We start from the raw sequence: 16,568 nt of genomic DNA on the forward strand, positions 1-16,568 counted from the left end.
CAGAATCTCTCTCCACAAGCTTCCTGGGGGGGGGCAGATTCTGATGAGCAGCCAAGTCTGGAAACCATACCACTAACATAACATTGGGAAGGTAGGGGTAGAGATAAGGCTCTGCGCTACAGCCCTGGCCTAGTGCTGGCTCCATCCTCAGGACTACAAAAACAAAAGTAAACGGCCCTCCCACTGTAAGAAGTGTAGGACCTGGGCGGCAGGGCAGGTGTTTTTGTGCCGGACAGCCAGGGCTATGCAGAGAAACCGTGTCTTGAAAACAAATAAATGAACAAACAAGCGATCATTTTAGCTGGATGTGGTAGCCCAGGTCTTTTATCTCAGAACTTGGGAGGCAAAAGCAGGAAGATCTCCGTGAGCTCAGGACCAACCTGATAACATAAGGAACTCTAGAGTAGTCAGAGCTACATAGTGAGACTTTGTCTCAAAAACAAGATAATTTTAAAATGTAGAGATAAGATTATTTGCGGGAATGATAAAGGCAGTAACAGTAGGAATTATCTGGCAGTAGTCCAGGGACAACGGTTCTGTCCTGGCAGCATGCTATCAGTTGTGGTACATGCTAGGCCTCTTTTGTTCTCATCCAAGCTGGTTCTGTGGTTTTCTGTTGATTTTATAGGCTCCTTGCTACCTTTCCATAAACTTCTTTCCCTCCACATTAACCAGAATCAGTCCTGTTTGACTGACAAGCTGTGGGCTAAAGGAAGCCAGAACTCTTTTTTTTTTTTTTTTTTTTTTTGAGACAAGGTCTCTCTGTGTTAGCCTTGACTGTCCTGGAGTCACTTTGTAGACCAGGCTGGCCTCGAACTCACAGCGATCCGCCTGCCTCTGCCTCCCAAGTGCTGGGATTACAGGCATGCGCCACCATGCCCGGCTCAGAACTCTTGATAGAGCCAACACAGGTGTATGTAGGGGAACAGAGCACCACTGGCATTCTGGGAGACTGAGTCAGTCAATCCAGTGAGGGAGTCAAGATTTCAAAGTGGCTCACAGAGTCTAACCATGAAGTAGAATGCCGAAAAAGATGAACAGTTCAGCACAGTTTATTGCTCTTATTTCACTTCCACTACCTCCTACGATACAAATACAAAAATCAAAAAAGTTCCTAAAAAATGCTGAAAAGGAAGTCGGGCATGTGGGACACAACTTTAGCCTCAGCACTCAGGAGGCAGAGGCAGGTGGATCTCTGTGAGTTTAAGGCCAGCCTGGGCTACATGGAAAGTTCCAGGACCAGTCTCCCATTCTCCACATAGGAAGACCCTGTCTCAAAAACAAAACAAAACAAAACAAACAAAAAGCTGAAAAGGAGTAGAGTGGAAGTGAGAGTCACTAGAGTTAAAGAGACTATGAAATGGGTACAGGGTTACTGAAGTAATTACCAAAGCCACCCAAAAGGATGATGGGATTTAGAGTGAACAGAAAAATTAACAAAGAAATGACAAAGTCTTTGATTAACAGAAGTAAGCTAGAGACACTAAAAAAAAAAAAATGACAGTGCAAAGAGGGACAGCTGATTGAGGTGGTGTACATATCAATGTTCTCTATCGCATGCACAACTAGATTTGAACACATATTTACATATATACATACATGTGTGATATGAAAACAGAAAGGGGACGATTTGGGTAAGGCAAATGAGGAGAGTAGAGGGAGAGCAAACATGAGCAAGATTCAGTGATATGCATACAAAAAGGCCAAAAGGAAACCCATGAGTTTGTAAACTACCTGAAAATTTAAAATTAAAATTTTTAAATGATAGTAAAAAAGAAAGACTTTTTATGACCATGAAGAACAGTAATTTTTAATCAAGTTATACTATGGTAGTGCGTAAATGTGATCCTAGAACAGGGAAGGCCGAGGCAGCAGGATTACAAGTTTCACCTTAGCCCGTTTTACACAATAAAAGCCTGGCTCAAAAGCAATAGTAAAAATGTTTTAATTGGAAATAAAGCAACTACTTTATGGTCTTGAACTGAAGAAGACAGAGGAGGATAAGATACTCAATAGTGATCTCCCAGAAGAGAATGCTAGAGTAAAAACAAAACAAACAAACAAACAAAAGAGATGAACATTTTACAAAACAAGTACTTGTAAAGAAGTTTATTGGTGTTAGAAAAATATCTGAGGCTCCAACGATTGCATGAAAAGTGCTCTGGGGAAATTGAGTAGGTGGATGAGAAAACAGAGTGATAAAAGCTGGGACTATGTAGAAAATGACATATAAGAACATAAGAAAAGACAGTTTACTAGAGATAGCCAAAAATAAAATGGAAGCAGCTTGCTCTTTCTCTTTGAATCCTAAGTTTTAAAAAGTTCCTAACATTTGCACAGAACAATTTTATTAACTATTAACTCTTTGGTGCCTCTTCCTTTCTCTTTTTAATTGATGTGATGTCTCTATGGGTGTTAATTTTTGCCATCAAATACTGGGTGGCAAGGAATAAATAACTGGTCTCTAAGATTACAGGTCGGCTGACCTGAGAAAAGCTGCTCTCAAGGAGCTGTTAAGTAACCGCTGCAAGAACCTCACACCTGGGCTTGGTTTTGATATGATTGTGAGCAGATGCTCAACAGTGCCATGAAACAGGTACGGGAGCTGTTCTTATGTAGCGCTGACACCTCATTTGGGCTCACCGGGTAGAAGGGAAGCCTGGCATTTCTACTTTCAATGTGTGTCTATCTCCTTCAGAGAAAAAAAGACACGAAGAAGAAGAAGAAGAAGAAGAAGAAGAAGAAGAAGAAGAAGAAGAAGAAGAAGAAGAAGAAGAAGAATCACTCAGCAGAACAATGTCCAGAAGCTGGGCCAGGGCTGGTTGTCATGTGAGTCCCCTAACAATTAGGGTCCCTCTGACTCTGTTGCCTACCTTTGGATCCCTTTCCCATAGCTGGGCTGCCTTGTCTGGACTAAGAGGATGCATTTAATCCTGCTGAGCTTGATGTGCTAGGGTGGGTGATATCCATGGAGGGAGAGATGTGAGGGTGGGGCTGGGAGGGGACTGGGGGAGGAGGACTTTGGTCAGGACGTAAAGAGAATAAATACATTAATTAATGGGAAAAAAGTTGTGTGAAGAAAATGTAGATTGGTGCCTGTTGATGTGGGGTAAACAGCTGCACATTAATAGTTAACTAATACAAGGACTATGTCTATTTACTTGTTTGCTACTGAAATATTCATTGCTTGAAATTTTTTAAACTAAGTTTGATTAGCTTTCCTTTCTATTACCATTCCCATCTGGAATTTTCATGTTTTTAATTTATAAACACTTTGAGGTTTGAAAATTTATTTAGTAGGTAATATTTAAGAGCCTGAGCCAAGCATGGTGGCACACACCTTTAATCCCAGCACTCGCAGGCAGAGGAAAGCAGATTGATGTGAGTTCAAGGCCAGCCTAGTCTACAAAGTGTGTCCAGGACAGCCAAGGCTACACAGAAAAAGCCTATCTCGAAAAACAAAAGCAAACAAACAAACAAAAAAACCTATCCATACTAAAACTATACTTGTGTTCTACCATTGCTGCATCCCTACGTTAAGAGAAATGTGGTCCAAATGGGCCTTAAGATATACAGGGCTGGTTTCTATCTTGTCATAATGTGCTATTTTACTGTAAACAGCTTTTATAAATTTGAAAGAAAAATTTTCATCTCTGAAAAAAATTATCAAGCCTAAAAACAGTGCACAGTCACAGACATGTCTATAAAAAGATGTCTGTCAACTTTATTTTATACTTTAGAGGAAAACTTGTTGCAGTTTTCAGCTCACTGTCAGCTATTTCCAAGGGAATTTTTTTAGTGTGGTGTCAAAATACAATCAAGAAATGTTAATGGTCTTCTAACAAACCAACTGATTTCTTTAAGATTCAATCACTCCAAGAAGTCAGTTTAACAGCTTTCTTTTTATTTTATACTATGAAATATGCAAATCCTTCATTTAAAGGCTAAAACTATATGAAAATAAATTTAAAGGTATTAAATGTCAAGAAAAGGCTTAGAAATGGGCTGTGGTGGTCATTGATCCCAGCACTTGGGAGATAGAGGTAGATGGATCTCTGTGAGTTCGAGGCCAGCCTGGTCTAAAGAGTGAGTTCCAGAACAACCAGGACTACGCAGAGGAACCCTGTCTCAGTAGAAAACCCAAAAAGAAAAAGAAAAGGCATAGTTTCATTATGAATATTTGTTTACTGAATGAATAAATGTCAAGATCTTTATGGGTTTCCAAAAATTCTATATCAATAATGTAAACATTTGAAATAGCAAATAAATCCAGGCAAAGTGGCAGATGCCTATAGGCCCAGCACTTGGGAGGCTGAAACAGGAGACTCATGAGTTTGAGGGCAACCTAGGCCACACAGCAAATTCCATCTAGCCCAAGCTATTTAGAGAAAATGTGACCACCAAATAAAGAAAGAACTAAATAAACAGGAAATAGTAAAATGCTGCCAAGCAAGCCCTTCTACAACTAACCACATTTGTTTGCTGAAGCAAGGTCTTGCTAAGTAGGCCAGGCTGACCTAGAGCTGTGTAGTTCAGGCTTGCCTTAAACTTAGGATCCTTCTTCCTCAGGTTTCCAAGTACTGGGAATACAAATTCTAATTACCATGCCTTGTTAGGCAAGCATTCTGCCATGGAGCTACTGATATTGTACTAACAATACAGCTAATCAAACAAATCCTGTAGCGAGGCCACTTCTTCAGCTATAAAATAGCACTTCATACAGCTGTTATGACTATGAACTAAAACTAAGACCATAAAATAATTAACATATCCCAGCACTCGCGAGGCAGAGGCAGGTGGATCACTGTGAGTTCGAGGCCAGCCTGATCTACAAAGCGAGTCAAGGACAGCCAAGGGTACACAGAGAGAGACCCTGTCTCAAAAAACAAAACAACAACAACAAAAATTAACATAAAATTTGCTCATAGTAAACAAGCCCTTGGTGAGCATAACCAAAGTAATAGTCAGAAAGACTAACACCCAAACAAGAAACTGCTAAAAAAAAAAAAAAAATTCAGCTCCATCCCCTGATCTCCAAAGAGAGATGACAGGCTGTGGAAGCGGGCTGGTCACATGTGACCAATGATTTAATCCACCTACACAGTGGAACCACCATAAAACTCTAAAGGAAGGGTTTTGGAACATTTCTAGACTGACAAACACATCGACACATCAAGAAGATGGTGTACCACAATTCTACAGGGACCTAAAATCCCAGGTTAAGCCTTCACAGGCCTCTTCTTTGTTAGTTTATGTCCTTTATAAAACCTTCTGTAATACTCTAGTAAACATAATCAGTGTCCCCATCAGTTCTGTGATTGATTGTAGCAAATTAACAAAGTGAGAAGGAAATGATAGGAACGCTCAACTTGTAGCCATGTCAGTCAGAGGTATGTACGGGCAGCCATGTCTGCAATGGGCACATTTTCATGGGAACAGTTTTATGGGGCTAACACTTAACAGGTATAGTCCGCATAATCCCAGTAGTGTCAGAATCCCCACTGGTGGAACTAGAGAGATGTTTGGTATAAAAACAAAAACAAAAACCCACATGCATGGCCTCAGAAGTACTAGAAAATAAAAATATTTTATTTCTTGGCAATCAGAATGCTAAGAAGACTAAAAGTGTGTGTGATAATAGGTTAAAATCAGGCCAGGCGTGGTGCCGCATGCCTTTAATCCCAGCACTCAAGAGGCAGAAGCAGGTAGTTCCCTGTGAGTTCGAGGTCAGCCTGGTCTACAAAGGGAGTCCAGGACAGTCAAGGCTACACAGAAAAACTCTGTCTTGAAAAAACAAAACAAAATAACAACAACAAAAATAGGTTAAAATCAAACCCAAGTGAGAAAAATGTTAAGAATATTTGCAAAGGAAGAAATTAATGGTGGTCTACACAGAGTGAGCAGTCATAACCAAATTAAAGTCAAATGACCAAAAGATACAAGAGTTTTAAATTAAAATGCTACAGAGGTTTTTCTGATACTGAGGTGTCTGTGTACATATTCAAGCACTTAACTAGGTGCTCAGAACCCTAACCTGCAGAAATGAAGACAGGATAATAAGTCCCAAGAGAGGCACTTACCATGAGAACTGTTTAAAGTACACAACAGTGAAGAAATGCCCTCAAGGTTAATTAGCTGCAAAGTGTAAGTGTTATTGCCCTGCTTGACTCAAGTTATGCCGGCATCTATTCCAGACACACACTGTTTAAAAACAGCCAAGGAACCAAGTCTTCTCTGTGTGGAGGAGGAAGTTGTTAGTGATTCATATTTTATGAATAACTTTATCCAAAGAGAATACATAAGGAAACACCCGACCAAAAATGTAAGTCAATCATCATCCAGTTTTATACATGGTGTTTTTGTTTTGTTTGTTTGTTGTTTGTTTACTTTTGGAGACAGGGTTTCTCTGTGTAGTCTTGGCTGGCCTGGACTCACTTTGTAGACCAGGCTGGCCTCGAATTCACAGAGATTCACCTGCCTCTGCTCCTGAGTGCTGGGATTAAAGGCCCGCGCCACCACCACCTAGCACACTGTGCTTTTATATGAAATGTTTATTGAGGGTTTGAGTATAGTTCAGTGGTAGAGCACCAGCTGAGCATGCTTGAGACCCTGAATTCAAATCCTTAGTGTGCACACACACACACACACACACACACACACACAAAATATTAATCTCCACTTACAGTAGATCCAATCTAATGTAAAAGGAAAAGAGATCAGCTACAATAAGTCATAACAGGCCAATGGTAAAAACTCAGCAAGGAGGCTGGAGAGATGGCTCAGCAGATAAGAGCACTGTCTGCTCTTCCAGAGGTCCTGAGTTCAATTCCCAGCAACAACATGATGGCTCACAGCCATCTATACTGGAATCGGATGCCCTCTTCTGGCCTGCAGGTATATATGCAGATAGAGCACTCATACATAAAATAAATAAGTAAATATATATATATATATATATAAAGTCAAACTCAAAGTCTGACACTCTAGAGAGGTGGTGACTCACCTCTAGCTCTCCTCCAATCTCAGTAAGTCTATACTTACTAGACTAAAACATTTTTTATTGTTTTTTTTTTTTTGGTTTTTGTTGTTGTTGTTTGTTTTTGTTTTTGTTTTGAAACAGGGTTTCTCTGTGTAGCCTTGGCTGTCCTGAACTAACTTGTAGACCAGGCTGACCTCAAACTCACAGAGATCCTTCTGCCTCTTCCTCCTGAGTGTGGGCATTAAAGGCGTGCGCCACCACACCCGGCTTAGACTAAAATCTTCTCTGTCAATTTCTGTCCTAGTTTACTTTTTGTTACTGTGATGGAGACCATGACCGAAAGCAACTTGGAAAGGAAAGGGTTTATTTGGATTACATATCGGGGGCACAGTCCACCGGGAGACGCAAAGGCAGGGCAGGACCCTGGAGGCGGGCACTGAATGAAGCAGAAGCCACAGCAACACTGCTTACTGGCCTGCTCTTCATGGCTCCTTACCCAGCCTGCTTCCTTACAGCACCCAGGACCGCCTGTCCAGGGGTGCACCACCCACAGTGAGCTGGGCCCTTCCACATCAATCATCAATGGAAAAATGAAGCACAGGCTAGCCCACAGGCCTATCTGGTGGAGACATTTTTTCAGTTCAAGCTCCCCCCTCCCAAATGATGCTAGCCTGTGCCAAGTTGACATAAAAACTGCCAGGACAGCCAAGCATGGTAGGGCACGCTTTAATCCCAGCACTTGGGAGGCAGAGGCAGGTGGATTGCTGTGAGTTCAAAGCCAGCCTGGTCTACAAGTGAGTTCACGACAGCCAGGGCTACACAGAGAAACTCTGTCTCGAAAAACAAACAAACACACACACAAAAAAAACCTGTCAGCACAGCTCTTTAAAGGTATTTTCTAAAATTTTATGTAATAAAATGTTGAAGGGGCTGGGGGCTGGAGAGATGGCTCAGTGGTTAAGAGTACTGCCTGCTGTTCTAGAGGTAATTTTCATGCAATATATAGATAGTGGATTCACTAATAACATTGAACCCCAGATATACAGAACTCCAATGTTTTGTGTTTCTCATCAAACTCACATTTAAATTATACTGTGTGAAATAATAAAATTTTTATTTTGAATGGAGAAGATGTGAGGACTGATGGACACATAGATACAAGTTCTAGTGTGCCATCACACAGGACGGCGACCATAACATTAAATTTATTTCCAAACAGCTGAGAGGAAAGAGCTCAAGGTCACAGCAATAAACAGCCAAAGAGACCGGCATAACTTACCTCTTAAGGCAGGAGCTGCCGTGTACTGTCCCCCTCTTAAATCTCCAATGGCTTCCTCTTGCAGAAGCTACCTCCTGTGGCCTGTGTTCAGGGAGGGCTGCCTCGGCCTGTGCTACACACCTCATTTCACACTCCTCCCACACTCACTTTCCCAGTCCAGCCTCGCTCTCCTGCTTAGTCCCTCCAGTAAGCCATTTTCCTCTCTGACTTAGGGCTTTTAGGGTTCTGGTTTGTGGTGTTGTTATTGTTATTTTGCTTCGAGCTTTTGAATTTCAGCCAACTGCTTTCAGCAGAGAGAAACGTCACCCTCAAAGCTCCTGAAGTAAAGAAAAATTATATCCGTGTTCTTCTGCTGCAGCCTTGAAGGTTTTCAACAATTTATCCTATGTGTAATTAAGTGATTGTATAATTCTGTAATGGTTCTCTCAACAGTAAGTAATCTCGAAGAGAACCAGGCCCACATGGTCTCACTCCTCCCCGAGCGCAGTGCTAGTGCAGTAGCACATTGCAGCGCTCTCCCTACCTGGGCAGCCCTTGCTACGCGGCCTGCCACTGGATGAGCAGCTCCGCCACACGCAGCCGTCATGTGAAGAAACTACAATACTGGGCTCCCAGCTCATAAATTTTACTACAGACTTCATGTTCTGAGCCACTAGCAGGTATTACTTACTAACTGTAGGATGAATACATAATGCATGTCCTGGCTAGAACCCTGCTTATAAGACTAACAAATAACTCGCTCCCCGTAACGAAGCATGCATAGGTGCTATTAGACATGTAGCCAGAAAGGGAAGAAACTGGAAGAAAAAAGACCACCTAGTTTGCTTTGCTAGAGAATTCTGATTATTCTAAAACAACATAAGTAAGAGTTTTAGGTATAGAATTCATATCCAGACAATCAGCTCTTCAGCACGATAAATGAAAACAAGTACATTAGTTATAGCGATTTTTGCAGTAGTCCAATAGATGCAGAGGAACATGTGTCAAGAGACTGAGGGGCAGCTGGAGAGATGCTCAGCGGTTAAGAGCACTGGCTGCTCTTCCAGAGGTTCAATTCCCAGCAACCACAAGGTGGCTCACAACCATCTATAATGGGATCTGGTGCCCTCTCCTAGCCTGTAAGTATGCATACAGATAGAATACTCATATACATAAAAATAAATAAATATTAAAAAGAAACTGAGGGGCTGAGGATGTGGCTCTCTTCGTAGAGCACTTGCCTACAGTCATGAAGTACTGCTTGTCTTCCCCAGCACTGCATTAACTAACACTATGTAAAGTGGCATGTGCATGAAATATTAGCACTTGAGCGACAGAGGCATGAGGACAAGAATGTCAAGGCCATCCTTGGCCATGCATCAAATTCAAGCCCAGCCTAGGCTATATAAGACCCTGTTGAAGAAAAAGGGAAAGAGACAGAGACTGACTGACTGACTGAGGGACCAATACATTCTGCATTTTATGGCTTCTCATTTCTCTGCCATATAAGAAGCTGGCTCCAAGGAGAGGTGAGAACAGCGGAGATATAAGGAAGCTATACATTTCTAATGATGAGAATCCTTTCTGAACCAATCAGTGTTGACAATATATCAACAACAACAACAAACTCCGCAGGCACTATTCTAGATCAAATGAAAACAAAGAGGCAGTCAACTCTATGCAATGTGGGATTCTCAGCTGAAACCCGTCTGGGAAGAAACACAGAAACAGGCACTACTGACAACTGACAAAACTGAAGACGGGATGTGTGAAAGGTGATAGTCATCCTACGGCACACCGTCCCTACCATCAGCTGGGCCAGCTATCTTCAAGTCCTGTCTTTAAATAAAAGAAAGTTGAAGTGTACAAAAGGCTAAACTTTTTAAAATTTTTTCTTCTTCTTTCTTTGGTGGCCTAAAGCAAGAAGAACAGTTATTAACTGGCCTCAGAAATATGCACAAATGCTTTAGGTATGATTAACAATTGGTCAATTGTTTTGATCAACAGCAGGACTTAAATGTGTTTTTCTTGACCTTGAAGTTCATGTCAGGCACACACTAGTAATCACTAGGTCCTAAAAAGCAGAGTGCTTTCTCATGGTAGGCTCTGTCGGTGCTGGAAACATAACAAGGAATAAGAAGACACCACCCAGTCAGTGTGACGGTGAATACCTTTAATCTCAGGCCTGGGGAGGCAGAGGCAAGCAGGCAGAGTTCTGTGAAGTTCTCAGGGCTGACCTGGTATAAATAGTGAGCTCTGGGAGAGGTGGGACTACACGGAAAGACCCTGTCTCAAAAAGAAGAAAGGAGGAGGAGGAAAAGACACCGCTCTCATCACAACACACACAGGGACAGTGCTCTCAGCTTTATAGCTGAGGGATCTGAGGCTCCTTAGGTTTTCAATTTGGATTTCTCGTGTGTGTGTGTGTGTGTGTGTGTGTGTGTGTGTGTGTGTGTGTGTGTGTGTGTCCGTCCTCCTGTATCCAGCCTGCCTGAATCTTTTCAGACAGGGCAAGGTCTCTCACTGAATCTGGAACGCGGCTGGAGACAGCAAGCTCAGGGATTCTCCTGCCTTTGCCCCCCGAATTGTGGAGTTTTTAAGTGCAGGAGTATTACTGTCCTGCTTTTCCCAGGAGCCTGGGGATGCAAACCCGGGTCCTCCTGCTTGTGCAGCATTGTGCCCATGACGCTAAATCTCCAGCATCTCAATTTAGATTTCTAAATGTTTTGGTTTCAGAGTGGTACCAATAAAGAATTTTAAAAAATAAATAAATAAAACATGTAAAACTTCCACCATAATTGAATTAGAGTCATTTTTCCAAGTAATGTTATCAAAAGATGCAAAATATCAAGTAATAATTTAGTACAGACAAAAATAATAAATTTGACAGGGAATGTGTTAGAAAACTGACATACCTTCTAAAGCTCATTGGTCTGCCAAAAGTTAGAATTCTATATCTACAAAGTGTTGGCTTTGATTCTAATTACAAACAAACGATCCTTCTAGTACTGTGTAAAATTCTCTAGGAAGTATGAACAATGGGATTAAAAGAACCAACAAATTCACAACTGCATCAATTACTCACTTAAACAAACAGACCAGACAAGAAGGGGGAAAATTCAAAGAAAAATGCTGAGGAAACTTCAAAGAAATAATAAAACTTCAAAGAAAAATTTCATATCACATTCCAAAGATTCAGTACCAAAAAAAAAAGGATAAATTATTTTAAATTTACTTGATTTTAAAATTTTTTTTAATTCACTTGCTTTTTAGCTAACTATAGGAAAATGTAATCTAGGAAAAAGAAAATTACACTGTCCAAAAAAAAAAAACAAAAGAAATAAGCAAGCTATACATGGCAGTAAATGCTTGTAATCCCAGCACTCTGAAGGCAGAGGCAGGCAGATCTCTGTGAGTTTGAGCCAGGCTGGTCTACAAAGTGAGTCCAGGACAGCCAAGTCTACACAGAGAAACCCTGTTTCGAACAACTAAAAACCAAACACAAAGTTACAAAGAAGCATAACAACATCAACATATATAACCACATAGAAAGGTTTTTGTTTGTTTGTTTTTGTTTTTTTGAGTGGGGGGATTGAGACAGGGTCTCCTTGTAGCCCTGGATGTCCTGGAACTTGCTCTGTAGCTCAGGCTGGCCTCAAACTCACAGAGATCTGCCTCTGCCTCCCAAGAACTGGGATTAGAGTGCACTACCACCACCTGGCCACAATCTTAACTAATTCTTTTTTTTTTTTTTTAAGTGTTTCAAGACAGGGCTTCTCTGTATTATCTTAGCTGTCCTGGACTCACTTTGTAGACCAGGCTGGCCTCGAACTCACAATGATCTGCCTGCCTCTGCCTCTCAGGTGCTGAGATTACCGGCGTGCGCCACCAAGTCTAGCTAGTTAATTCTTAATCTTAATTATCCACCTGACTGAACTGACAGAGAAACAGCACACCTCTGGATGTTTCCCAGGGCTTTCCCAGAGACAACTGGATCTTGAGAGCACCAACCTTATCCATTTTAAGGCACTCACTAATAGATTTAAATTTTTGAACAGAACTGTGAAAGGTCCAGTCTCCTGGAGGACGAAGGATGCTGGAGAGTGTGCCCTGAGGGTCTTATTTTGGCCCAGGCTCCTTCCTATTCTTCCCCTTTGTTTCTGATTTCCATTTGTGAACCTCTTATCTCCCTTACCGCTGTCACCTTTGGGTAGGGCTAAGACAACGCCTTCCTCATCTACCTCTGCACTAAAGTCTTGACTCACATAACGGCTAAAGTTAAACTATAAACCCCACTTGCCCAAGGACAGATAACTCCCTGGAATCCTGCTGTTCTTATAAGACAACAAATTACATGTTTTCACTTCAAGAGACAAAGTTTGTTGCCCCAACTGCACAGGACGTACTTGATTAGACTTAGGTTGGCTATACATAGGCAGCAGTACGTCAGGATGTATGCCTGTCCCAGTTGAAGACCATGCAAAGTACAGAGCCTTGTGGGTTTGCCTTTAGATTCCTAAACTGACCTAATTCAGAGCCATTTCTCTGGGAACCCCAAGTATGGAGCTGGCCAGTGTCCACCTGGACAGTACTTAATAAAGTGTGCTTCAATTGCACAATTGTGGATTTGCTCTTTCTCCTCACAATTTTCAGGTTTAACACTCACCAAACTACTGTCCATCAAACAAGCATTAACTATATAAGAAATGAATATATAAGATATGAAAGCCAGGCGTGGTGGCACATGCCTGTAATCCTCGCACTCGGGAGGCAGAAGCAGGTGGATTGCTGTGAGTTCAAGGCCAGCCTGGTCTACAAAGTGAGTCCAGGACAGTCAAGGCTACACAGAGAAACCTTGTCTCGAAAAACCAAAAAAATAAAGTAAACTTAAACATTAAAATGTTTTGGAGCCGGATATAGTGGTGCATGCCTTTAATCCCAGCACTTGGGAGGCAGAGGCAGACAGGCGGATCACTGAGTTCCAGGCCAGCCTATTCTACAAAGTGAGCCTAGGACAGCCAAGGCTACAGAGAGAAACCCTGTCTCAAAAAAAACCCACAAAACAACAACGAAAAAAAGTTTTGGAGATTAAAAAACATAAATCCCCCCTCCTTCTCCTTCTCAAATAGGGGATAAAAACTGTAAAAATCAGGCTGGGCATGGTGGCACACACCTTTAGTTACAAGCAGTCAGATGGACCTCAAGACAAGCAGCTACAAGTTGAGACCATGTGTGATTGTGATTGTATGTGTGTGTGTGTATGTGATTTTAAATTGTAAAATCTCGCAGTATACTCCACTACTATCCTAAGCAAGTCTGTAATTTAAAAAATAATAATAATAATTCATCTCCTAATGGTTTTTTTCTCTTGTATTTTCTCTCTTTTGGGGGTAAATAAGAATTTAATTAAAATAAACTTTCTGGGGAAGCTTTTTTTTTTTAATCTAAAACATTTTTCATACACTCTATTCTTTCCCCTCCCCCCCCCCCAAGGCCTTCCTGACTCTGCCCAATTCCCTACCCACTAATGTCATGTTTTCATTTTGTTCTTGTTTTGTTTTTCAAGACAGGGTTTCTCTGTGTAGCCTTGGCTATCCTGGACTCCCTTTGTAGACCAGGCTGGCCTTGAACTCACAGCGATCCTCCTGCCTCTGCCTTCGGAGTGCTGGGATTAAAGGGGTGCACCACCACGCCAGGCTCTCTAACTTCATGTTTTCTTTCTAAAAAAAAAAAAGAAAGAAAGAAAGAAAAGTGCTTTTTTTTTCATATTTTTCTTAGAATATACCTTCCACTTATAAAGCAGCACCACGAAAATCTTAGTATCTTAGTAGAGGTAAACTCTATACTATAATCCCGACTTCTGAGATTCATTTTACCATCTATATATAAATGCAGATTTCCAGTTATCAATAAGCAGATCTCTGGCAGACTCTCCCGTTTCCCTGCTGGTTTTCTGTGATCACCATGACGATGGACTAAACATCTCTTGTAAATATTAGTTGTTAACCTAAGTACTTTGTTCCAAACTGAGGGGGGAGGGGTCGATAGGGTGTGTTGTGATCAAAAGCGTTACCCTCACTTTTACAATGTTTGCCCTATACAATTTTAGGGCTTGCTTTACTTATTTAGCTAAGACTTTTGTCAACTATCACGTAATTGCTGTTGAATCACTAGATGCTAACCACGGATCCGATTTTAAGTCATTCAGCTGGGTTAGAAACAACTCGAAAGGTCTTGCAGTTCAAGGAGGGGGGATCACTAGTTTTTCGGGTACCCTGAGGCCTCGCGGGTCACTAAAGCCTCGGTCCCCGCTACGCGCGGGGGAACGCGGCCGGTCTGGGCGTCCCCCCGACAGGTCGGAGCGGGCTGGGTTTTTCTTTCCGATCGTATTAAAAAATGATTATTTGGGGATCTGCTGCTTAAAGCAAGGCTCTAGCGCGCGACCCGGGAGGGTACGGCCCGACCTGACCCGAGCCCGTACTCCGCCGCCTGGCGGAGGAGGCAAGATGGAGGCGCGCGGCGCCGGGGGCCGGGCTGGGCGGGGTTTCGGCGCGGCCGCAGAGATTTCCGCCAGGCTCGCCCACCGTCAGGCCGCCCTCCGGGTACCCACAGCCCAGGCCGCGGCCGGCGGGCGTGGAGGTGCCAGGAACAAGGACGCCATTATGAGCCTCCCCTGTGGCCGCCACAACCGCAGCCCGCGCAGAGCTCTCCAGGGGAAATGGCGGGCGGGGCGGCCGAGGCGGGGCGGAGCCGACGGCGGGGACTCCGGGCTGGCGCCAACCCTCAGCCCACCGCCTGCCAGCCGTGGGCCTCAAGATGGACGCCGGGCCGCGCTAATGCAGATGGCGACTTCGTGGCACCCCCGTCAGCGTTCCTACCTGTACCCTCCCGGTCCTTTTCCTCCGCCATCTTGGTGCGGAGCCCGTCGCCTGGGAGATGCCCATCACAAACCCTGCGGGACGCGCGAGCGGGGCCTGGAGCCACCGTGGCCCTCCCGCTCCGGTTTCCCCCTAGAATCGAGGCCTGGGTTCTTTGGGCCTAGGGGACTCATTTATTAATAAGGTTCCGGAGCCCGCTTTGGCCTGACTGTGACAGTCCTGAGAGGACGTGGTGTGCCTTTATTTATTTGTTTATTTAGCTTTTTAATATCTTTTCTTGTTCAGAGTCTGGGGTGCAGACCCGGTGGCCCTAGCGCGCATCCCGGGTCGCCCTCGCCTAAGCGGAGCCACCGCTCAGCCCAGAGAACTGGAGCGAGAACGGACGTGGGCCGGGTGCAGAAGGAAGCCAAGCCTCTCTGGGATCGCAGGAGAGGACTCGTAGAAAAACATGTGCAAAATAGGCGCAAACACTACGTCGTCAAGGCTGCAATTTCTGATACAAAATAGTGTTCTCATAGCAACAAATAAATTCCCGGTCTGTTGTCAGTATTACACGGACTGATATGTTGATGGTGCAGTTTGGCGTGACCTTTCAATGAGAATTTTGAATCCGATTTTCCTGAGAAGCTTTGCTATCGCATCTTTTGTTATTTTGTGGATAAGCTCTATACTGGGATATACTTTCTTAACAATTCTTAAATGTCTAACAGTGTAGCTCAAATGAATATATAGTTTTAATCTTTAATGATATTTCAGGGCGTATTTGTACACATTTAAAAATTTATCTATACAGCCAGGGCTGTTACAGATAGAGAAACCCTGTTTCAAAAAACAAACAAACAAAAGAATATCTTTAAAGTAACTAAAGGTTGAGGCCTGTAAAATACAAAGTATTTAATATTTCGTTTTTATTACTAGTTTTTATTCATCGAACTTCTGTAATCACAGTGAATGAACCTTCAAAGCAGGCCAACCATATTCTTTATTAGAATAGTTTATTCTATAAAAAAAAAATAACTATTTGGAAGTCAGGCTTGGGATGCATGCCTGTAATCCCAGCACTCAGGGAGGCAGAGGCAGACAGATCTCTGAGTTCAAGGCCAGCCTGGTCTACAAAGTGAGTCCAGGACAGCCAAGGCTACACAGAGAAACCCTGTCACGAAAAAACAAAACAAATTTACATTTTATGTGTTTCCCCCTACTCTTCCTGGAGGTGAAGGGCTTTGAAGCAAGTGTGGGAAGGAAGAGAACTTTCCTCTCCTGATTGCAGACTATCCTGAAGGTCGCCTGCTCCTTTAAGCCTCAGTGGCCTCACAGTCACAGACTCACTTTATAGACCAGGCTGGCCTGGAACTCCCCCAGTGATCCGCCTGCCTCTGCCTCCCAAGTGCTGGGATTAAAGGCGCTGGGTCCTCTTTAAGAGCGACTAGTGTTCTTAACCACTGAACCATCT

General features: G+C 42.9%; 1 protein-coding gene across 3 annotated transcripts in view; it reads right to left on the minus strand.

Annotated features, from left to right (window-relative positions):
• The window catches only part of DRC8 (dynein regulatory complex subunit 8), a 74,885-nt gene extending 58,726 nt beyond the window's left edge, over positions 1-16,159 (minus strand). Inside the window, exons 1-2 of one of the 3 annotated variants that reach the window (XM_084793191.1) lie at positions 15,116-16,159; positions 13,873-13,957 (exon numbers count right to left, since the gene is read on the minus strand). In XM_084793191.1, coding sequence (XP_084649317.1) covers positions 13,873-13,957; positions 15,116-15,146 — 116 coding nt within the window. In that variant the 5' untranslated portion in view covers positions 15,147-16,159. The remainder of the gene's footprint in view (positions 1-13,872; positions 13,958-15,115) is intronic. The other 2 variants (XM_084793190.1, XM_084793189.1) reach the window with 2 other exon arrangements.
• Between the last annotated feature and the right edge of the window lie 409 nt (positions 16,160-16,568).

Source organism: Acomys minous, assembly GCF_964271855.1.
Source record: "Acomys minous genome assembly, chromosome: 1".
Taxonomy (NCBI): Eukaryota; Metazoa; Chordata; class Mammalia; order Rodentia; family Muridae; genus Acomys; species Acomys minous.